This window comes from Erpetoichthys calabaricus, chromosome 1, assembly GCF_900747795.2.
Source record: "Erpetoichthys calabaricus chromosome 1, fErpCal1.3, whole genome shotgun sequence".
NCBI lineage: Eukaryota > Metazoa > Chordata > Cladistia > Polypteriformes > Polypteridae > Erpetoichthys > Erpetoichthys calabaricus.
The window spans coordinates 268,048,802-268,074,440 of NC_041394.2; the positions used below are offsets into that span (position 1 = coordinate 268,048,802).

General features: G+C 36.9%; 1 protein-coding gene across 1 annotated transcript in view; it reads right to left on the minus strand.

The window, feature by feature from the left end:
* LOC114661741 (voltage-dependent calcium channel subunit alpha-2/delta-1) overlaps nucleotides 1-25,639 on the minus strand; it is a 754,616-nt gene that overhangs the window by 135,820 nt on the left and 593,157 nt on the right. The window contains 1 exon segment of the mRNA XM_051920004.1: nucleotides 17,696-17,785. Coding sequence (XP_051775964.1) covers nucleotides 17,696-17,785 — 90 coding nt within the window.

Sequence of the window (25,639 nt, forward strand, 5' to 3'; positions counted from 1 at the left end):
GTGAACAGGTAAAGGTCATAGAGGGAAACGTACACCAAAAGTTGTATTGAAAGACAAAACAAAGGCCAAACAAAATTCCATAATTACATGTTTTTGGAGGGCCTTTGAGCAAGTTTTTCACAGGTCATTCCTGAGATTTCATAAAGCTGGGTTTGCCTTACTAAGTTTACCAGCATTTTCAATTGTGACGTGACTACAACACGTGCTGTTTGTAATCAGCACACATGACTAGCAGCAGACATTTTTGCTATGTGCAACATGGTAGTGCCAATAACTTCCACACTGGCTGCACCCATGAAAGGAAAGACAAAGAAAACACACTGACATTACAAAAATAAATTATATAAATTATTACTGACACAAAAATTAATAAATGCATCCCACAAACTAAACAATATAAATTTGACTGGGTACATGACATTGTAATTTGTCACCACTTCAGTTGTAAAAATGTTATGATATAAGGTTTGTAAAATGAAACAATCTAAATTGAAATAAAGACTTATTGGTTATCACTAAACTGTTAAGCAGGGTAAACCAACTAATGGAAGGGTATATTAGGAGGCTACTTTGTAAAGTTTTTCTCAAGATACACTGAAAAAGTTGTTTAGCCAAATCTGAAATACTCTTGGTTAAAGATAATCACCACTGTTCTCATCAGGCTAAACATTCAGTAACCTGAAAGAAATGACTAAATAACATACAAACAAATAAATGTATGTCATATTCTGCTAAACAAGGGCTAGCACTGGACGCAGTATTTTTAATAAAGGTACAATTATGACTCCCTAAGGAGAACTGCTGACCTCTGATTGTGTTCTCAGTCAAGCGAATGCTACCTCTTTAAACAGCAGACTACTTGTATTAGTAAATAATGAATGAGCAGATGGGTAAAAAGAAATGAATATTTTCCTTGGGGGTACAGGCACCTGTCTACTGAGACGTAACAGGCCCAATCCTGACCTTAATATACTTAGGGGTCATTATCCTCTTTATTGCCATATGGGATAGAGCAGAACATTGGAAATATGACACCCAAACATGTTAAAGTCAGGCACCACATAAAGAGTTGTACAAATGAGATGAAAATAGAATTGTCACTTTGTTTAATTCAAAAAAGTGTAAAAGAAACTTAACAATACCAACTGTGTTAATCAAGCCAGCTGGAAGGCATTTAGCTACATTATTTCAAAATACTGCAGTCTGAATGATTGCTTATGCAATTTTCCAAACTGGTGCTATTACAAAATGTACCTTGAATTTTAAAAGTTGTTACAAAAATGAATATTTATTTCCTAGTTGGTTCTGTTTTGTAATCCATGACCCAGTAAAGTTTATAAATGGACATAATGTACTATATAATCAATGCAATGTATAAACCTCTTTATCCCGTTATCAAAATAAGCTCACTGGACAAAAGATTAGCCACCCCTGGCTAAATCTCCTCTAATACCATTTAAATTCTCAGTAGAACAGCTGCAGTTTGGGCTGGTATGGATGCCACCAGTTTGTGGATGCAGGCAACATCATTTTTCATCCACTCTTAAAGCACCAAATCCATCTGATCGACCAGATTGGTTTGATGACTCCACTGGTGTTTCACTTATTACACCAAATAATCCCACATATTTCGTTTGGGGCTTAAATCTAGGGATTTTGCCAGTCAGTTGAGAGGTGAGAGGCAAGAATGCTTTAGAATGTTCTTCTTCAACAATTTGCACTCTGGTAACATATGGTTGTCCAGAAACCCAATGTAGCCTTTCTGGTTCAAGTGTAGTGTCACCTCAACCAAAGGGCCTATTTCCTCATTACACTGCCAAAATATCTGAGAGGCTCCTTATTATAAGACTTGCAATTTACAATGTACCTGTTGCATTGCATCATTTGAGTACAAGCAGAAATGTGACTCATTAGACCAGATAACATGTTGTCATACATCAGCAATCCAGTGTCTGGGACTCTGAACCCTCTGAAACTGTGCAGCTTTGTGATTATCTGTTAGCAAGGGCATCTTTTGTGGTACTCTACTACATATACCCATGGCATGCAGTACCCTTCTGAGTGTTCATTTGGAAATCGACTTGTTGTGCGTCTGCATTGACTGTCTGCAGCAATTCTTGCCAATTTGTATCCGTTAGCAACAGTTATCGACCCCATTTCTGACAATGATTAGTGATTGACTGCGATGCACACCACTGCTGGAAGGCCCACTGGACAGTAACCTGCAAAATTGTCAACTTCCTGTGCACTTTGTCCTTTGGAATGGCCAAACACAATAAACCTTTTTTGACAATCATTCATATCTTTTGTTTGTCCGTTGTTCATGGAGAAAACTAAACACATGTGGCACATTACACAAATTACTTGTAGGACGGTATTCATTCTGAGGTGCCCCCTATTGGTTTCTGAAGTATGTGTTGCCTCTTACACAGGTGTTGACTAACTTTATTCTCTTGCCTGCACCACCCCCTCATGACATCAGAGTTAAGGGCATGGAGAAAGAACAGGAGTTGGAACAAGGAGCTGTAGATGCTGCAAAATGTGTTTTATCGCTCTCTCTGGGAAATCTGTAGAATCAGGCCATTCCCTGGAGGGTCTCTGTAACATTAAGTAGCTAGACATGCCGCATGAGGTCTGTAGAGAATTGGTTTAAGACAACCCATTCTGGTCATGTGACGCAAGAAAGGCCTTTAAAAGAAACTCCTGGATGGAGTTGCCACCAGAGGAGGAATCCTTTTAAGGTTCTCAGTATGTATTCAGTAGATGAAGCCCACAGGGAGAAGGAACAAAAAGACAAATTCTTTAAAAGACAAGTGATTTTGAAACAGTATATGTTTGAGAAGCCTTGGGAGTTGTGAGTGCCTTATGGAAATTAATACAATGCTTTTTGATAGATTAACAAAAATGCCCCATTGAGGTTACAATATGTATTTGAAATGCTGGTGTCTTAATTACCGGCTGAATAAACTGTTGTTTTACCAGGGCAAATAATGTTTCAGGAGAAACATGGTGTATATGTATATGTCAAATTAAAAAAATAAGTTCTCCCTATGTCAAAAACGGATTGTCAAGTTGTGAACCTGAATTCTTTTTAAAATCTGCTTTAAAAGCTGTCGGTTACACCTTTTAAAGACCTCTCTCAAAAAATTCCTAGAGGATTTCCAATTTCAATATGTCAAATATAACCATTTTACCATTTTGTATTGTTAAATACTTAGAAAGTGTTTAAATGTTCACCCATTAATGGATAATTAACTATATTTAATATGTTTTTTTGTTTCTAATCCTAAAACTTACAACTCAGAGATACCCTACTTGTGGAGGTATTGTTAACACACTGCATTGATTCAAAATAATTCACAGAGAGGCTTGCTTTCATTGGACTGGTGCTTTTTATCCATTGACACTAATCTAGGATTTTACTTCCTTCAACTCCTTATCTGAATACTTTGAAAATAAAATGATAAGAGATGCGTATTGTGAATACAGCATGTTAGTGAGACAAAATGAACGGAGACCTACTAAAAGATATCATGAAATTATATGTATATATGAGTATAAAAATTGAATTTGCATTATATTTTATCATCACTATAGAACTAATTTTAATATAATTTAGAGTCTAACATGCAATATGTGCAACTAAATCAAACAAGTGTCACAAACAAGTAGATGAAATATAAAGGATAAAATGAGTAAATGGCTAATGATAAGAATTTATTTCAGTTCAGGCAAAATAAAGCATATGAGTCCTGGGTAGTACAATTAGACAAATACAGAAAAATGGGTCAATTGTTGAAAGTATAGTTGAAAAGTATGGTCATAATAAATTCTGTTTAAAATGCCCCTCAGAGTGTACAACACGAAAATATTTTGAAGTTTATCGAAAAATACATGGTCCTCCAGTTGTGTACTTATGGATTTCCCACAGTAGAAATGATGGTAATACAGTACAGAATTATAAAAAAAATGTTTGTTGCATAATGTCCTATTAGAGGCATAAATGTCAGGAGATTGTGGGGGCAAAATGTATTCCTACCTTAAAAATGCTTGCAGATACAATGGTGACACTTGGACTTTGGTGACCCCTAGTGTCTAATGTAGTGATTTCAGCAACAGTAAGAACTGCTAGTGCATTTACACTTGGACAGCACCTCAGAGAATCACCTGATTTGAATCAAAGTGTAATCAGTCTTTAAAATATCATGATCATCTTCAATCTCCAAAAATATGAAGAGAACGCATTAGGGAAAATATTATGATGTTTTGAGAAAGAATCTACTGAACTACAGCTTTATAGATTACCTCAGAGATAAAGAAAATATGACAAGGGCCATAAACTGTGAGGCTAAACCATCCATCAATCCATTTTCTGAACCTGGTTCTCAAGTATGGGCTCACCTCATACTTGGCTGTCTATACAGAAAGTCATGCCACTGAAGGAAACACATATGTACAGAGCAAATTAGGAGACAATAAAAGACTACTAAATAAAAACAAATCCCTGAGTTAAGAACATAAAGGGACATGTTGTGACTGGTTTATATATACTAAGCACATAAAAAGAAAACAAACAAATACAAATGAATTAAATTAGCATCAGTCAAAACTGGATACTTAAAAAAAAATGGCACATGGATTACATAAAATATACCTTCTTGTTTAGTTCAGTGTGTCATGAATTTTTGTAAGTTGAGAAATTTAACACATCTGCTCTATTTAAATCTATCTGTCTGCATTTCAGAGTATTGAGTAACATTACCGCCTCAAGGACCCTGCTTTGTAATGTGCTTCATTTTTGTTAACTTGCTTAGTAAGATTTCCAACATTTCATTGCTTCTCTTACTCTTAACACCTACATTCAGTGTTTTTGATTGGTCTTTGTTTTCTTAACCAGTTACCAATTAACAAGAAGATGCAAATGATAAAGAAACCAGCAGTTTACAATGTACCCTGGCTGTGTTTATCATGGAAGATCTTTTTTAATAAAACATTTGGAAAGAAATCCATCCATCCATCCATTTTCCAACCCGCTGAATCCTAACTACAGGGTCACGGGGGTCTGCTGGAGCCAATCCCAGCCAACACAGGACGCAAGGCAGGAACCAATCCCGGGCAGGGCGCCAACCCAAATGAAAAAGAAAAAAATGACGGACTGCCAATTACTAATCTGCACTGGTCCACAGATTCTTCATATGATATCCTTATAAAGGAAAAACCTGTTTATGAATGAAAACATTAACAAGCCATGGAATTAGACAATACGTCTCATTATCGGCAAGGATCAACTTCGAATGAAGCAACTGGACTATCATGAAAACCTGCAGCCTTCCAGGACTGAACTTGGGAACCTGTGGTCCACAGTTTAAGCATGTAGATGCCTGGCAAGATAAAGTGCCAGTGTGAATGAATTGGTATTGTGTTCAGGGGTCAGACTTAATAAAACTCGCGTATGCACAAAAACAGCCCCAAAATGTGTATGCTGAACCTTCCACGTCAAAGTCGGGGATGTATAAAAGAAAATTTGTTGGGAAAGCTTGTGTATATTTACAGCAAATCTGACCCATCCATACCAAACATTTCAACTGGGAAATGACGGCACACTAGATCAAGTAGAGAAATGTAGCCGGACACGATAAATGATGACTCCCGTGCATAAATGATTCCTATCACTGTGCCATTATTATAATGTACATTGATGTGACAAAGATATTTAAACTCTGAAGTGATGAATATGATCTACAGACTCATTTTTCAGTTTTCGTATCAGCTACCTGTTTACTTCTAAGGGAGCTTGTCAAAAGGTCCGGAATATCCCAGCCAAGTTTTAGCTCTATCACGTTTACTGTGCTGGAAACCAATCAGATTCCACAGGGTGTGGGTGTACATACTTAAACCACAACATATTTTTGCTGACATAAAAAATCAATTTTCAGCAGTGTCCACTTTACCAAAAATAATTGTGGCAACTGACAGTACTCAAATTGCAATGAAGCTGCTTTTGTTAACCATAAGCAGTTATATTCCATTAACATACAAGTCATCTGCGATGCCAAGCTGAGACTGCCAAAGGTTGTGGCTTGTGGCCTGGTTCAACCCATGATTAATTTATTTTGAGACAAAGTAGCTTTGGCAGATGTGATGGTGCTGTAAGTAATGGCTGGCTTGTTGATAAGGAAACTCGCTGAGCCCTCATTGCTTCGTAAGGCCTGTACTATTCATTGCAGCAGCAATCCTGTAATTACATGTGCCAGTTGATATTGGCTATCTACTCAGTCACTGGCACCTTACATCTTTCACGGAACCCCAGAATGCAGAGGAGAGGCCCTATAATACCGTGTATGATCTTGCATGCTCAGTTGCAGAGTGCGCCACAGGAATCCTCAAATGCAGGTGGTGGTGTCTCAGTGCATCAGGTAGGATGCTGCTCTACCACCCAATGAAGGTCTGCAGTATCATGACTGCATATGTACAGTATGAGGTTTATTAGCATAGCATCTGGGTAGTGTTCAGGGAGCATTCATGTATACACATTTATAAGAAGATTGTAATTTGTAAAGGGTAAATTGCATAGAAATGTGGCATACATCAGATTTGATAAATCAAAGATTTTTTTGGATGCATGCATACTTTAACAATCAAATCCATGCAAAGTTTTATAAAAATGAAACCCTGGGTTTTGCTCCTTGATCCTGTAATCATAGTATAGCTCTGGATGTTCACAATGCTATACCAGAATGCCAGAAAAAAAGATACTTAAATGGGCAGATAAGTTTCATAAAGTACTGCCACAAGTGAAAGCTATGGCATGGATTTCAACATCCAAAAAAGCTACTTTTTAAAAATGATATAAAACTTATAAGCAGGAATGGTGTATGGCAGAAGCTTTACAAGGCTTGCAGATTCAACTTGGATGACAATGAACCAGTTGCACGAAAAGAATAAATCAATGGAAATGGAATTGCATTTTTGTTTGTGATACAAAATGGCATTAAAATATACCTACAAATAAAGGTAAAGACAACTTAGAAAATGTAACAATCGGGTGTTAACTGTTTTACTAGTTAGAGCATTTTTTTGTTAGTTATCACGTTTTGTTTGTTAATATTCTTGTATCCGTGAGTCCTATTAAAAGATAAAAATGACGATAGAATGTATTTATATGTATTAGAGTACACAAACTATATATGTAATAATAATAATATATATAATGAAATAAGGAGTTCAAATAAGCTTCTGCTGGAGGAAGTTGCATTCATAGACAGTAGTTATCTACTTAAGTGATGTAAAAATTGCAACAACTTATGTCCTTTTGTTAGCCATTGGTTGTGGTGGCTCCTTGGCTAATTTTAATTCAAATTTCTTAAACATACTACATAGGGCAAAAAAATGTGCCAGGGTGCTATCAAGACAGAGTGGAACAATATTGACTCTTCTGTCTGTAAAAAACTGTCTACAAATTTACCCACAAAGCTCCAATGTTTATGGAAATCTTACAGGAAAGTTCCCTCACACTAAGTTATTTTACTTATTTGTTTAATTTTTGCCAGTTTCCTGACCATTGATTTCTTTTTAAAACCATGGTAAACTAAATTTGTTGCAGTTTTTAGATTGGCCCATTTTTTTTTGCCCTATAGTATAAAAATCTTTGAAAGAATTACCTGATGGAGAGTTAAAATCTATGTGGAAGCTAAAATTGGTAGCTGTATGTGACCATGATGGACAGTAGGTCACAGAGCCCTTTTCAGATACATTTTAATATCAAAGATACATTAAATTATCATACACTGCAGATAATGCAGCAGAGAAGGGATTCTTAATGTAATGTAAATACTGAGTATACGTTTATTCCTGTATGTACCATATAATGTGTCATCAAGCCACAGTTAGGAGACTCATTCCCATTTAAATTCAACTCTATATATGTTATGTTCCACTCATTTTTTACTTCTACGGTCAGGAAGATCATGAAAACTCTGTGAGGTAGTGTGAAGGAGGTTCACACAAGTTGCCGTAGTCACTGCATTGCCTACTTCCACAGGCAACATCAGGCACAAGCAGTTGCTGTGCTCATAAAACTGCTGGCGTTTCACTGTATTGCCATCAACAGCGGCTATCATTTCACTGTTTTGCTGTCAGAAGCAGCTATCAAACAAGCAAAAAGAGGAAGATATCCAAAACATGAAAGTGTCTCTCAAGGTCTAATTTGAAACAGTAAACTAAACTGTATTTGAAGATGTCCACAATCATTTTCTGTTTTAAGACAGACAAGTCGGACACTGTGCCAATGCTTTACAATGGCAGCTTTTTAAATTTAAAATATTTGTGTAGTGTGCACTACTTTAGATATCTCAATAAAAAATGAACTTTACAAAAAGTGTAGCAAATTTTAATACAATTGATAAACTGGAACCCAAAGAGCTTTCACGTGGACAGACGGACACGATAATGACAGTAAATCATTAATCTATGTGTGGACGCATCCAAAAAACATCTTGCCTAAAGTATGTTATTATTTTTTTTTTTTTTGAATTTTTATTAATTTTTATTGTAATCATTCCATACAAATAGATCAATTTATAACCCAACAAAATTGAAGACAAATCAAACCCCACCCCTGAGAAGGAGAGCTTAGCCGAAGGAGAATTGCTTAGGGCTTCTTAATAAGGCAACAATAAACAAAAGAAAGGGAGAAATAAATATATATGTAAATAAGAGATGGAGAAGGGAGTTAAATGCAATAATAGTTATTTCTCTTATTCTTAAATAATATTGATTAAATCCTGCCAGGTTTTGAAAAAAATTTGTACAGATCCTCTAACTGAGAATTAGATTTTTTCCAATTTCAAATAATATAAAACATCGGTTTCCCACTGACTTATCAGAGGAGAGTTAGGATTCTTCCAATTTAACAGAATAAGTCTGCGTGCCAAAAGTGTAGTGAATGCAATCACAGTTTGCTTGTCGTTCTCCACTTCAAGTCCGTCTGGAAGAACACTGAACACAACTGTTAATGGGTTAGGAGGAATTGTGATACCTAGGCTGTCTGAAAGGCACTTAAAAATTTTGGTCCAAAATGATGTTAGTTGGGTGCAGGCCCAGAACATGTGACCCAGTGAGGCAGGAGCTTGGTTGCAGCGTTTGCAGGTTGGATCTTGCCCTGGAAACATTTTGGACAGTTTTAAGCGAGACAGATGAGCTCGATATATAATTTTTAGTTGAATAATTCTATGCTTTACGCATATGGAACTCGAGTGAATTCTCTGCTTTGCTACCTTCCACTCCTTTACTGATATATTAATTAAGAGATCTTCTTCCCAATGTCCTCTTGGATCTTTGAAAGGTAGGGACTCTAATAAGATTTTATATAATGCGGAAATGGTGTTTAATTCCTTGAAATTGAGCATTATTTTTTCCAGCATTGTGGAGGGTGCGAGGTGGAGGAAATCGGGCAATTTCTGTTTAACAAAATTTCTAATTTGAAGATAGTGAAAGAAATGTGTAGCTGGGAGATTGAATTTTGAACGTAATTGTTCAAAAGATGTAAATATGTTGTCTATATAAAGATCTCTGAGCATTTTAATCCCAAAACTTTTCCAGGTATTAAAAACTGGATATACTTGCGAAGGTTGAAAAAGGTAGTTCTCTTGTAGAGGTGCCACTGATAAAAGATTTTCCATCTTAAAATGCTTTCTAATTTGGTTCCATATTCTGAGTGAGTAAAGCACAATTGGGTTATTAGTATATTTGCGATGACTTGCATTTATTGGAGAGCAGAGCAGGGAGTATAAAGAAGTACTACAGGATTTTACTTCTATTGCGGACCAAGCCTGTGTATGTTCATTTATTGGTGCCCAGGATTTTATGGCTTGTATGTTTGCTGCCCTGTAATAAAACTGAAAATTAGGTAAAGCCATACCACCTTCTGCCTGAGGTCTTTGTAGGGTCGCTCTTCGGATACGTGGGTGTTTTGAGTTCCAAGTGAATGAGGTTATTGTTGAATCTAACTGTTTAAAAAACGATTTATTGATATACTAGCAAAATACCCGCGCTTCGCAGCAGAGAAGTAGTGTGTTAAAGAGGTTATGTAAACATATATATACATAAACATATATACATATATATACATATCTACATATACACATATCTACATATACATATACAGTAATCCCTCGCTATATCGCGCTTCGCCTTTCGCGGCTTCACTCCATTGCGGATTTTATATGTAAGCATATTTAAATATATATCGCAGATTTTTTGCTGGTTCGCGGATTTCTGCGGACAATGGGTCTTTTAATTTCTGGTACATGCTTCCTCAGTTGGTTTGCCCAGTTGATTTCATACAAGGGACGCTATTGGCAGATGGCTGAGAAGCTACCCAACTTACTTTTCTCTCTCTCTCTCTTGCGCTGACTTTCTCTGATCCTGACGTAGGGGGATTGAGCAGGGGGGATGTTCGCACACCTAGACGATACGGACGCTCGTCTAAAAATGCTGAAAGATTATCTTCACGTTGCTACCTTCTGTGCAGCTGCTTCCTGAAGCGACATGCTGCACGGTGCTTCGCATACTTAAAAGCTCGAAGGGCACGTATTGATTTTTGATTGAAAAACAAACTCTGTCTCTCTCTCTCTCTTCTTTCTCTGCTCCTGACGGAGGGGGTGTGAACTGCCGCCTTCAACAGCTTTGTGGAGCATGGAGCACAGTTTAAACTTTTGAAAAAGAGACAAATGTTTGTTTGCAGTGTTTGAATAACGTTCCTGTCTCTCTACAACCTCCTGTGTTTCTGCGCAAATCTGTGACCCAAGCATGACAATATAAAAATAACTATATAAACATATGGTTTCTACTTCGCGGATTTTCTTATTTCGCGGGTGGCTCTGGAACGCAACCCCCGCGATGGAGGAGGGATTACTGTATATACTTATTGGCTTCTGTATTTAGGATATAGCGGGTTGGATAATGGATGGATGGACATTTGTATGCATAGCCCTATTTGCCCGTTTTCGTTTTTTTTCTTTCTTCAGTAATATTTCAGTAAACCCGGAGCTTGTCAGTTCACATCCTGGTACTGACACCACTGTGTGACCCTGAGGAAGTCACTTCACCTGCCTGTGCTGCAAAAAACAAAAGTAATGTAACAAATTGTACCTCAGATGTTGCAAGTTGCTGGAATAAAGGCATAAGTAAAATAGATAAATATGTATTATACACATAGGAAGTATTAATTTATTTTCAGTCAAGTCATCTGCAGCAAACCTTTATAAATGAGGGTTTCTCCTTTTTAGATAGTGCAAACTGTTTCTTCTTCATTGAGGTTTTCTCTTGGAGAGCTTTTTTTCATTTCATTGAAAATTAAAGCAGCAGCTGCCAAAATATGTAGCTTTCTTATTAATTTTTCAACATTGTGTAAAATAACTTTATAAAGTAACATAAAAGGTTTAAATACTGGTTATCCTTTTACACTAAAATATTACTAAAGAGATACAAAAAAAGTAAAATCCTTTTCTTTAAGGAGATTTAATATTACTGAAGAAAGAAAAAAAAAACTAAAACAGCCAAATGGGGCTATGCATACGAACTTAAAAGGTTTAAATAAAACAGAAATATACACTTTTATTTTTACTTGCTTAACTTGTGGAGGGTGTATCCTGTAGCAAAGCCCTAACTTTTTTTGTGAAAGCCCGTTTCAGTCAATAAGTCTTAAAAACAGGTGTAAAGATATTGACAATAAGCTACGCAAACCCACCAAGACATGGAATCGTTTAAATCAAGTATCATTACATCTTCCTTTCTTAAAGAGAAGTAAGGCAGTACTTATAAGCTTACATATATATATATATATATATATATATATATAGACATACATACATATGCATATATAGATATAGATATATATATATATATATCTATATCTCTATATACATCTATATATATATATATATATATATATATATATATATATATATATATATATATATATATATATATATATATAAAAATCCCCGCAAAGTACTGCTTTTAAATTTTTATTAAGAAGAAAAGCTTTTTAAATTGAGGGAAAATATCCCAATAGCAATTTGTTAAGGATCTGTTTTTTTTGTGAAGCAGCCTTAACACAGCTTTTCCGCTGTTTTTATAAACGAACGCCATATAAGGTCTTCCTTTTTCCTTGCTTCGCCAAGGAAGGAGCCTTTTTATTAAATCCAAGGGTTCTTCGCTTTTTTTTTTTGTTTGTTTATTACAATTGTTATAGTTCTGTTTGTATACGACGTTGTCAGTTCTGCACTCAGGTTGTAATATGACCAAGCTGTGCAAGCTTACTGTTAAGAATGCAACGTATAGTTGTACATGAGTAAAGCAATCTTGCCTCAAATCAATGGCAACCTTTTGTAGGTCTATGAACTTAATTTAAAGTTTAGGTTTACACGGTGCTTTCTTTCTGAAGTACCTGTACTCATGAATATGTCTGTATGCGTCAGTCGCTCAAATCCCCGCGCTTCGCACCGGCGAAGTACTGCTTTTAAATTTTTATTAAGAAGAAAAGAAAACCTTTTAAAATTGAGGGAAAATATACCAATAACAGTTTGTTAAGGATCTGTTTTTTTGTGAAGCTGCCTTCACTCGAGTGATCACTTCGAGCTGACTTGCTGGCTAACCATAAGCGTTACCTGGTAGGTAACCACCCATACAATCAGATTGTGAATCAGACTACGAATGCCATGAATGTAATTACCCCGATGTACATGCTGTCAAATAAACGAACCACACGCCGTGGCGCAATTTTAGGGGCTTTGCCTCTAGCACTGATGTCCGAGGTTCGATTCCCGTAAGGGAGTGAAGTGAGTGGGTGGTTACCTACCAGGTAACGCTTATGGTTGGACAGCAAGTCAGGTAACATCAGCCACGGTGCCTTCAGTTGTGAGAAGCAGATCATAGAATGGATGAAAATAGTTTACTGTCAAATAATGCAAAGAGTACGCGACACGTCTTTCCCCCTTATTCTTGGCTCATCAGGCGTACACACTCACTGCACTCACTTATGGTAATCGAACCTCGGACATCAGCGCTAGAGGGGCTTCACAGCGGTGAAGTATTGCTTTTAAATTTTAATTAAGAAGAAAAGAAAACCTTTTTAAATTAAGTCTTAAAAAGAGGTGTAAAGATATTGACAATAAGCTACGCAAACCCACCAAGACATGCAATCGTTTAAATCAAGGCACGAGTCGAAAAACACCATCCCATAATATTAGTTAACGATTAACACATTTCTATATGTATTGTAAGCATACAATACAACTGATAATATGTTGCGCTTATTTATCTGGTGTACTGACATTTTTGCGCGTTTAACGGCTGAAATCCAGTTCCAGTTATGACCATTACACATAGAATTTCGAAATGAAACCTGCCTAACTTTTGTAAGTAAGCTGTAAGGAATGAGCCTGCCAAATTTCAGCCTTCTACCTACACGGGAAGTTGGAGAATTAGTGATGAGTGAGTGAGTGAGTGAGTCAGTCAGTCAGTCAGTCAGTGAGTCAGTGAGGGCTTTGCCTTTTATTAGTATAGATATTGGAATGTTTTGAAATAAAAAGAGAAGTTTAGGAAGGATATTCATCTTAACAATGTTAATTCTTCCGGCTAGAGTGAGATGAAGGGTTGACCATCTATGCAAGTCTTGCTTAATTTTTTCCATACAGACGGCAAAATTTTGTTGATAAAGAGCTTTATGTTTACTTGTGATATTTACCCCTAGGTATTTAAACTGATCTGCTATGGTAAAAGGTAGGGTGTCTAATCTAATATTATATGCTTGCAAATTCACTGGAAAGAGTATACTTTTATTCAGATTAATTCTAAGACCAGATATCTTTTGAAATTCTGTTAGTGCTGTTAAAACAGCAGGGACAGTGTTTTCTGGGTCTGATATATATAAGACCATATCATCTGCATATAGAGAAATTTTCTGTTCCAGTCCTTCTCTGACAATCCCCTTTATCTGATAAGAATTTCGGCAGTGAACCGCCAGTGGTTCAATAGCGATTGCAAACAACAGTGGCGACAAGGGACATCCTTGTCTGGTACCACGTTCTAGCTTAAAGTAGTCTGAGCAAATGTTATTAATACAAACTGAAGCTTCTGGATTGGTGTACAGTAGTTTGATCCATGCACAAATATTCGGGCCAAACCCAAATTTCTCCAATGCAGTGAAAAGGTAGTTCCATTCAATCATATCAAATGTTTTTTCTGCGTCTAATGATAGTAATATCTCTGGGGTGTTTGATTTTGCTGGTGAATATATAATATTAAACAAGCGTTGGAGATTGGAAGATAGGTGTCGGCCTTTAATAAATCCAGTTTGATCCTGTGATATTACCGAGGGCAGCACTTTCTCCATCCTTCTAGCTAGAGTATCTTAACATCATTATTTAGGAGTGAAATTGTTCTGTATGATGTGCATTGTAACAAGTCCTTATTTTGTTTAGGAAAGACGGTGATTAATGCTTGTCGAAATGTTTGAGGTAGTATTTGGTTGTCTCTAGCTTCTGTAAATGTTGCCAATAAGAGGGGAGCTAGCTGAGTGGAGAATTTCTTATAAAATTATATGGGGTAACCATCATGGCCTGCTGATTTCCCGCTTTGTAGTGACTTTATAGCATCTAGTAATTCTGTTAGCGTTAGAGGTTTATCCAGTTCCTCAGCACTTAAAGCATCTATTTGTGGTGTCTGTAACGTATCCAGAAATACATTCTTTGTGCTCAGTAGAATATAAGGATTTATAATGCCTAAAGTATGTTAGAGGTATTTTTACAAGATATAGGGTAAGATTCAGGAGAGTATTGTGTTTAATTATATGCCTTTTGGGCAATATGAATCATGCTATAAAGGAAGAATATAATTAATATTTTATTAAGTGCCCTTTGGTAATATCACACATATGTTAAATGTTTATTGACAAGATGAAATAAATTAAAAGATTTCTGACACACATCTATCCATCTCTGCTATTATACATCTGCAAAAATGTACAGAGAAAAGCAATAAATTAAAATTACTGCTACAATTAAAGTTGCCTAATATCTAATCACATAAAACAGAGAAAAAAAGGATTAGAAATCTCAAATTCATGTGAGGCCCATCCAAGATTCTGTGTTATAGGGCTGCCAGAGACTGCAGAAAGCAGTTTATTCACTCACTTTACAGCTGTTTACATTTTTTGGGAATATTAATGTACAGTATTTAATAAACAGCTTTTGTTATTGACCAGTAAATTTAAAATATTGAACTGAAAACAAAATTGCACATATCCCAGCCACATATTTATTAATAATAAACAGAAAAAGTTCCATAAGAATTTGCACCTTTAAATCAAAGCCTGGGAAAATAATCTTTGCCAGTAAATACAGCCTTTTAGGCAGAGTCTTTCCAGGTATGTGCATGTGAAAACTGAATTTATTGCAACTGCAACACAACTGAAGCACACATTTTGACCTGAAATGAGGTCTGGGCTTCTCCCAAACATTAATATTTAATTGTGTTGTTTTTCGTCTATATTTTGCTTACTGTATATTTAGAGCATAATGTTTATGCCAAATTTGAGGCTTCTGAAGATTGCTGCAGGTTTTTCCACTTACTTTCTATGTCAGTTTCTGCAGTTCAGTTCCAATAGAGACCATACCAGCAACCCACACTTACAGTTGAAGCAGGTCACCAAGGACAGACAAATAGTATGCCCTGCCATTGTGAACAGGGGGGAGAAGGCCATGTAGAACATGCAAGAGGCTCACATAACTCCTCCAATCCATAAAGAGGAAGAAAATGGGATAGAATGGGCCAAATTGGATCTGTTGACCCTTCAAGGAGGTATACAGTCTGGGCTTTGTCTTAAAGCCTGTCTTTTAATAGTATCTCTGACCACAGGACGTAGCTGTAATGGCCAGTTTAATAGAAAAACTGCGTTCAGAGTTTTGTTATCATTGATCTTAGGAGGAATTCTACAAAAAATCTACAATGTCCTTGTGTCCTATAACTCATTCCTGAAATTTTTATACTTTTTGGACAATTTATTTTATTAAAGTTTTAAAATGCTTCCTTGGCCTACAGACCCCTTATTTCAGAAAGCCCTGGACAATCACTCAATTTACAATTCATTTACCCATTTACAAGATATTAGAACATAACCATAAAGTATCTAGCTTACCCAACAGAATCAACACAACCCTTTACAAAGCATTCACCTGCCAGTAAATGAGCATCTGGTTGGTCCAATTGTCTTCTCATTATTCATTCAGACTTATAAAGAAATCCAAACAACCTAAAAAATGTTACCCTCCTCCGTGAAATCAAACAATGAAACACAATTAAGCACAGGAGACAGGGCTAAAGAGTTAAGTCATCCTTAACCAAAAACAGAAGATGTGTTGAAATACAAATAAGGATGTAGCATTTTGTATTATGTGAAATTTTTTAAAAAGCATTTTGAAATCTGAGGATGTGTTTTAAACACTGTTATAAAATGAATTGAAGTGAATGGGGCCGGAAAGTAAAAAAATCTATTAACTTCAATCAAGGTAAAGTTTCTTAAAAACTTTGAGAGGAATCCCTTAAGACAAATGCATATGAAACACCTTGATTTTGCAAAAATGGACTTCATTTGATTAATGTGTCTTCAGGAGGGAACTGGTTGCTCCTGAACCTATTTCAATAAGTCAGAGTAAATATGGAATATTTATTGAATGATTTATTTTCACAGATAACTGAACATTACATATTATAACACATGGAATGTAATTAAGCTCAAGGCCTTACAGGTTTTGTGCCACTGTGAACATGAATTATCAGAAAAATGATTAACAAGATGGGCGGCACGGTGGCGCAGTGGGTAGCACTGCTGCCTCGCAGTTAGGAGACCCGTGTCTGCGTGGGTTTCCTCTGGGTGCTCCGGTTTCCTCCCACAGTCAAAGACATGCAGGTTAGGTGCATTGGCGATTCTAAATTGTGTGTGCTTGGTGTGTGTGTGTGTGTGTGTGTGCGTGTGCGTGTGTGTGTGCGTCCGCGCGCCCTTGCGGTGGGCTGGCGCCCTGCCCGGGGTTTGTTTCCTGCATTGCGCCCTGTGTTGGCTGGGATTGGCTCCAGCTGACTCCCGTGACCCTGTAGATAGGACATAGAGGGTTGGATAATGGATGGATGGATGATAAACAAGACATTCAGTTCTTGTACTTTTATACTACGCTGACATTGAGAGATGTTTCAATTCCACGGAGTCCACTACAAAGACAGGTTTCCAAACAAATCCTGTGGTTATGTAAGACTTCTAAAAGAATTCTGGATAAAATCCAGTGTAAAAACATACTGTAAGTTCATGGGAATCGTTTCACACAAGGACTGCCAATTACAATTATAGAGAGAATTAAAGTTTAAATACATTATTAAGGGTAGAGTTTGGCAGTTAGTTGACAATTACCAAGTTCATTTTGCTTAATACTTATATTAAAACACTACTTTTAATTTTCATAAATAACATTTCATGTCATCCATTGTTCTAAAAATGTTAGGACTAGTTTCAGAAATACAGCATAGTTCTGCACTATTATGTATCCAAAGACAGATTTTTAAAAGTGACTTTAACTAAATAATTTAGTGTAGCATTAGTTACATTATTAATTGAGAAAAAACATAATTAAGAAACACGCACCAGAGCATCCAGGTACACGTTTGTCCATTGCACTTGTTTTGCCTTTTTATCAGCTAAAACCATTGGCCTTCCCAACACATCAAGATATTCCTGCAAAGAAAATAATACAAATAAACAGTGTAAGCCTGTTATAATTAATAAAAAAGAAACTTTCAAATCTAATATAAAAATACAATAAACAATACATTTTAGTGATTCAAGATAAACAACCTAAGGGTATTTTTAAAATTGTTGCCTGGATTGACTAACATGTTGGCTGTTAGGAGAACATAATTTTATTATTATATCGTACATATTTTTGTCTCTGGGGTAAAAATCACAAATTACCAAGTATTCTTATGACATCTCCAACATATAAAGAATTGAAATATGTACAGTATGTAAACTGTGAGAAAGAGTATGGTAGAGTCTTGCATCAGAAATTGGCAGTTATTACCTTTTGTTCTTATAATGCCTGCTAAAGAGTCTAAAAAAGTCTATATCTATAAAATTATTTGTATTTTAAGCATTCGAGAATTTTCAAAATTGAGAAATAATTACATTTTCAGGTAGGTGCCCTTTTAATTAAAGTTGGAGTACAGAGTTAACAATTTGAATTATGGGTGAAGCATTTCTAGGCTTGGATGTGATTACCAGGGTAAAGGTGCCAGCATAATGGAACAAGGAAGAGTGCAGTCCCAACATGGACTACACCAGTAAACCACACTGACAGTTAAAGCAGGCCACCAAGTACAGACAGGAAATATGCAATGCCATTGGGAACAGAACAGGCAAGTGGCAACTCCTCCAATCCATAAAGAGAAAGAAAATGAGATAGAATGGGACAAATTGGATCTGTTGCCCTGTTTTTTTTAAGAGTATCTGAATCTACAGGCTTTAGCTATAAAACACAGTTTCTAACTCTGATGGCAAATGGTAGACTTGGCCCAAATGTAGCATTGGAAAGTGGTTTAAAGGTTGCCCTTTAACAGTGTGAGGGACAGCCTGCAGCTCAACCCGGCCGAGATGCCCAAAGGATGGAAGGATGGGGGAAGGCAGATACTTTTGGACAGTGCCTCCCCCAAAATGCTAGATGGCAGCTTCCCTGGAAAGCAGCGGTGCCCCAGATTCCCACAGGGCATCCTGGGACTTGGAGTTCGGTTGCTCAGCCCTGTTGAGAGCCATGTGTGCCGCCAGGTGGAGCTGTAAAGGGACAGGAGGAGTCGTGCCTCATCTAGTACTCCCAGGTCACGAGGATGGAAGCTCCAAAGCACTTCAGGGCTGAAGAAAAGACCAGTTCTCCATCTAACCCGGAAGTGCTAGCAAGTCACGTGGACTGAAGGACAGAAGCACTTTGGGGCCAAGGACTATAAAAAGGACTACTGGAGACCCAGCAAGTTAGCCGGAGTCGGGAGGAATGTCAAAGAGCTTGCTGGGAGATGTGGAGGAGACAATTATTGCTATTATTATTGAGAATATTGTGTTCATTTAATTCCTGGTTTAGTGTGGTTGGGGTGCTTTGAAGGAGCACTATTTAAAAGAAAAAATTATTAAAATACTTCTTAGTGCTTTTACCCTATGTCCTGTGCGTCTGTCTGTTGGGTTTAAGGGGCAAAAGCGACCTCTAGTGTACAACTCATCTACAACAGAGAAAGTCTGTGTTTTGAGTTGGGAGCAGAGTTATAGAAAATATTTACTTTTTGGAAGAAGAGAGGCCAGAGTTTACAGAAAAAGAAAAAAAAGATGTAGAAGTTAAAGAGAGAGAGAGAGAGTATGAAATTAGTACTTTAACAGGATCAACCTTTTTTAGGTAGTCTCGGTGGAACAGCATTGCTTTACCGGTTTATTAAGGCAACTTTTCTCTTTATTCATCTATCTCTGGTGCGTTTGTTTCATAAACACACCTTCATACAGAAAAATCTTTTCACATTATGTTAATGTAGAGGTAAGCCAAGGGTCAGTTTTCCATTAGATTATTAGAAAGAAAATTGGTGAACATTTTGATTTGCAAGAATTTGGTGTTTAGATATACAGTACACAATAAAAGCATCAAGGCTCTTCAGCTGATCCTGATATACACCATATAACCGCAGCCCTCTTACGGTGCCACACACAGTGTGTAGAGGCTCAAAAAGTGCTACAGTGCATTAATAGCACAAATAAGAATACAAAAAGAAGACACATAATTAGGGTTCCATCACCTCACCCTGGAGCCTTTCTTTTCAGATGTTACAGAAGAATTTTCTCCTTCTCTTTGCTTAAACTAATCTCACAAATGCAGTAGTATGATTTCCACACTGCTTTGTCTTTTTCCTGCTAAAACTCCTTTAAGTACAATAACAGTACTTAATGATGTATATATGCAGGATGATTTCCAAACCCATGCTTTACTCTCAGTGGAGTCTAAACTGACCTGACACAGATTACTTGGCAAACAAACAGCTGCAAAGGACCCCAGTACTCAGTGAGATTACACTGCCCCAGAATCCCTTAGAGAGAACTGAAATTCAGAGAAGACAAATGTATGATTTTAAAGGCACCCATGATGGCAATGGGGGATCTTTTTTTTTTAAAATTGGGTGTGGTAGAAAATAGCCTCTAGCTTCAAGCTCTGTAATCAATCACACAAGCCTGTTGCAGAAGTCTTTATATGCCTTCAGCATTATTTTAGCTTTAATTAAAACAAGACTAAAATTATTCCAATGATCTTAGAAAGGATTAAGTGACCTGAACAGTGTATTTCTCAGTTCATTAAGGCTATTATGTTTGCTTCATTCAGCAATCGGGAATATACATTAGGCTATATATATATATATAGCAATATATAGGCTGTGGTGTAACAGCATAAATTTGCCCTAGAAGCGCTATAAGCATATTTTGCATGGGTAGGTGGAATCCTTGCTTTAGGTTTCAACAGAAAGATTGGCATAATCTGTGAAGCTGTAATTATGATTAATAACATCCTGAGGGAGAGGACAGCTCCCATTTGTATGCTTCTCAGGCAAATGCAGGTTTAGTCTTGTTTCTTTTGTCCATTCCTGCCTGATCTATTTGGGCTCCTTCTGTATCTTGGCTGGTGTGCTTTAATACCCCTTGTATTACCCCTTCTGGTGGCCCTAGTGGAATTTTATTTATATTTAACCAAACCTTTGTTGCATGGTATGTAACTTAAATGAAAACCTTTGAACTGCAAAAATCATATAACGTGGGGAAATTATGTAACATTCTATGTCAGAAATATTCTGTTGAGCAGTGTGAACAACTGTGATAAAAGCAGAATGTTGAAGAAGGTCAAAGTGCACCATGCCTCATGGTCCTTTTTCTCAAATGGAGTGGCTTCCCTACTTTCCTGTCCTCAAGTCCTCAAAATTCTTACTCTTTCCCTTTTTACCATTGCACTTTCTTTCCATGTTTGTATACCGTTACTCCTCCACCTCTCAACAGTCATTGTTCACCATGACATTCCTCACAAATCCAAACAGAAAGTTTCTCTATTAGCTATATTGAAGCCAAGCCTAAATTTTATGATTAGAGTCAGCAACCATCCAGAAAAGCTACATCCTATGCCCTGAGGTACCTTAAGGAAACTCACGTATGAACTTGAACAATTTCCTTAACCAGGGTGGACATTTACAACATGTCATTTTTCTGAATTGAGAACATTTAGTGGTTATTTTACTCATGTGTATCCATACATTCATGCTCATAATAAACTGCTCATCCAGCTCAGGGCTAAGAACACTCTTAACAATAATAGGTCTTAAATAATTATTTACTGGATTGTGTGGTTCCTTGTTGAAACATTGCTCAACAATGAACAGTTTCATTTTGTGAATGGTTCTTTGTATATGAAATTGGCTTTTTGGCATTTGCTCCTATCATGTGGACAAATTGTTAAAGTATAGTAGGCTACCTAGCAGAATGCTAATAGATCATGAAAATCTGGGTATTAGTCGGTTAGTCTATGCCACAAAAGTCTTTTTAAAGATGGGAATCCATTGTATGTTACAAATCTATCATTATTCATTCATAGTTATTTGTAGAACCTGTTACAATTCTAAATAAATGGTTTCCCTATAGCATTACACTGAAGAACCTTCATTTAGAAGGTTGAAAAGCATTTTAGAATTTCCAATTAACATGAGATCGCATCTTTGTGATATAGGTAATGAAAACCAGAAAGCCTAGAAAAAGGCTTAATACTGGCATTTGGACAGTGCACAAAGTCATCGCAGGTAGCATCTGGATCAGGATTTGAAGCCATGACTCAGTAGCTGAGGCAGAAGAGCTAACCACCGCACCAATATGCCACACTTTAAATATATATATTGTGGCAAAGGCGCTATATAGGTGTCGACCCGATACAGACTGACAATGGAGGCACGTAAAAATGAAACAAAAAGATTTGTTTTCTTTAGCTGGGGGCCACGTCTTCCCCATGTCCCTCAGCCCTAACAATCTAAAACACACAAAAACACAAAGCAAAACACCACCACAAAACTTTTCTTTCTCCTCCACTCCTCTAAGGCAGCTTCGTCGTCATCGTCGTCCTCCTCCTCCTCCTCCTGACTCCGTCACCTCGAGTAGTGGCTGCAGGCTCCTTTTGTAGCCTTCCCAGAAGTGCTCTAGGTGGTAATTGGCCTAATTAGGCTGCACTTCTGGGTGTGGCCTATATTCCAGCCCACAGAGGCTCATTAAGCCGTGCAGCTCCTCCGTTTGGTTGCCACAGAGCCCAACAGGTCTGAGCCCTGAAGTCCCACACCTGTGGCCCCGATGAAACCCAGGAGGGCTGCCACCACGCATTCCAGGGGACATAGTGTGCATCCCATGGCTGCTCCCCCGGTCCCAGTGTCAAAGGGGCATCCTGGCTGTTCACCACTATATATATATATATATATATATATATATATATATATATATATATATATATATATATATATATATATATATATATATATACACACACACATTTACATGTATGTAAAATTGTTGGTCTTGAACTTTTTCATTTCACAGCTGTGCCCAGATTAGATAAACTGAATAAAGCAATCAATAAATAGAGTGGACAACCTATTCTTAATGTTCTTAGCTTGTAATGATGCAGCACGAGGATGGGGTGATTTTCAGGATGTTGTTGTGGTATAAGTGAATAAGATGGGGTTTACATACAAGCAGTCCCTGAGTACTGAAGGAGTTCCTTTCTTTTTAGCATTTGTAACCCAATTTCATATTTAAGTTGGCAACTTGCACTGAAAATGTCCATTATTGGAAATATTAGCAAAAATGTACAATATAATACTTTATTACTGATTTTACAGAAACATATTTTAAATGTATTACTAAAATGGGAGTGAAGTAACTACTACTGTACCATAAATCACAAAATACAGTTTAAACTAAAATGATGTACTGTATATTATAACATTACGTTGAGCTGATGTTTAAACATCCTACAGAGTTTGATGCTGACACAGTTCCTCACAGAGTTAAAAAGGTACAATGATGGCACAAAACCCCACAATTAACTGCTAATTCACTCACTGATAATTCAGAGACAGAATGTCTCTGCTGAAGGATTGCTAAGTGTGTCACCTCCTTAGTCTCTAAACTGTCTGAGATGAAGCAGTTGGGACGCATACTTAAAATGTGTGTTGCCAGTTACATTTGGTGACACATGTTCTCTTTGTTGAGGGATTGCAAAGTGTCACCCCCACCCAGTAATCTATATGAGGCTACATGCTGGGAATCACAAACGATGATTTCTACCACTCAGTTAAAGTTAGAGATCAGGCTGCTTATCTATGACACGGATGTGCATGCTGACAGTTGCATTCATTTAATACATTTTAATATCTATGGAATTGCTGCAACCCAAGATCGTCATACCCTGAGGACCACCTAGTATACTGAATGCAGTGTCCGTGGCCATGGACACCTGATCAGCACCTCCTTACATGTTTATTTTTATGGCATACATTGAATCCAGAACTTTAACAGTGGTGCAAAGACAAAATTTTTATAATGATGCATCTTGGCGATGAATGATTCCCTTTTTGTCACACTATTTATAAGTGCTTCAATAAATTTCAATCTAATGGTAATATGATTACATGTTGGACCATTGTTAACTGTAAAAACTCCAGTAAGACAGGTAGTAGGGCACACCACTCTGCATTCAGCATTTCAGTCAGTAGCATTAAGCATTTCTGACCGGTACTTACAATTCTTTCATAATAGGTATATTTTATTGATCACAGATTTTAAAGGCTTCATTTTATAATCCAATATCAAGAGCTCTTTTTTATAAACGCTGTAGACCTCACTCCCTTGACAGCATGTGTTTCAAAAAGTGAAGTGCAAGACTCAAGCAGATCAAAGATGTAATAAATAGTTCTAAATAATAAGAAAAAGGTCTTGATAAGAGCAGGACCTTCAGTCTAACATAGCCTGTCAATTCATATTGACCTAACATGACCAAAATAATTCGATTTGAGATCAGAAGGTCTCCAAAGTGATATTTTCAACTGCAGCAAGCTACTAAAAAACTTCATTCATTATTCTGTACCTATAGCCCTCAGAGTGATTAAATGCTTCCAAACTCCCAAACATTTCTATAAAATATATTCTCAATCTACATTGAGTGTGCACACTTCTTTTTGCCAGTTGACATCAATCACACTTATTCCCTTTATAACTTAAAACATTTCTGTCGAAACTCTTTTTATCTTCATTTGTTTAGGGTGATTAGATTCAACATTTTCTCAGTTCTGTTTTGCTGCTCAGGCTATACAGTGGTGCAGCAGATAGTATCATTGCCTCATGGATCCAGCCTTCTAGGTTCGCATTCCCTGATCAGTTTGTCTGGAGTTTGCCGAATCCAAAGTAGCCTGGATAGACTCTAACTCCCTGTGAACCTAAACTGGATTAAGTATATTTGAGAATGAAAATACAGTATATTATGTTCAGTTTGCAATGTGGAGTACTGTACACAATTTATACAACTGACTCCCTCCCCCCTGGTGAGGGTCACCGTGACAGACAGAAAACTGAGTTGGACAGAGCATGGGATAGATCTGAAAAACTCCTTAGCATTCCCAGTCCAGATAACAAGCATAATTCGATAATCCTGCATTTCTTAGGATTCCCCTTGTGCCTTCAACATGTTGTTCAGGTTTATTACATAACGATGCTAAGGGGCATCCTCGGTACATGTCCAAACTACTTTAACTGTCTCACGTTAATACCAAGAACCACGCATTCCTCTCTCATATTGACCAGTTCTTCAATGTGGAGGGGCTTGTGTATCTAAATCACCCTATACAGCCATGTTGTTTGGAGGCTTGTGCTCTTGGTTGAATTGCCCATAACACTGGTCCACAAAAAAATATTTTTTGTTTGTTACTGAAAACCTCAGAGCAGCTCTTTATTAAGTTTGTTACACTGCTTTTATATATGAAATCGGAATTAAGCTAGCACGCCAGGTTTTTGAAATACACATCATTGTCGCTTTGACACTTTTGATTATAAATATAATATATCAACATGATATTGAATTGTTTTGATGTGTTTATTCTGAAAACAAACCAGAAGACAATACCAGAGACACGTTAAAGAATATTTATGTCAATTTACCTCAATATAAAAGTGAAAAATGTTCGAGGCACTCGCTTATGCACTTGTAAAGCACATCTGTCTCTCTGTGCAAGAACCAACAGTAGTCACCCATCATGCTCGGAGTGAATTTTTCCCGATATCAGTTTTCCATCCCCTTTATATCTTGATGAAATCTTTCCTTATACTCATCACTAACATCGTCCAGATTTGGTGGAAAAAAGTCGAGATGAGAATGTAAAAAATGCATCTTCAGTGACATTCTGGCTCCCATAAGCTGATACACTTTCAGCAGGTTCTCCACAAGCTCAGCATTACTCTCTGCTCTGTGACTGCTAAGAAAATTCTGAACAA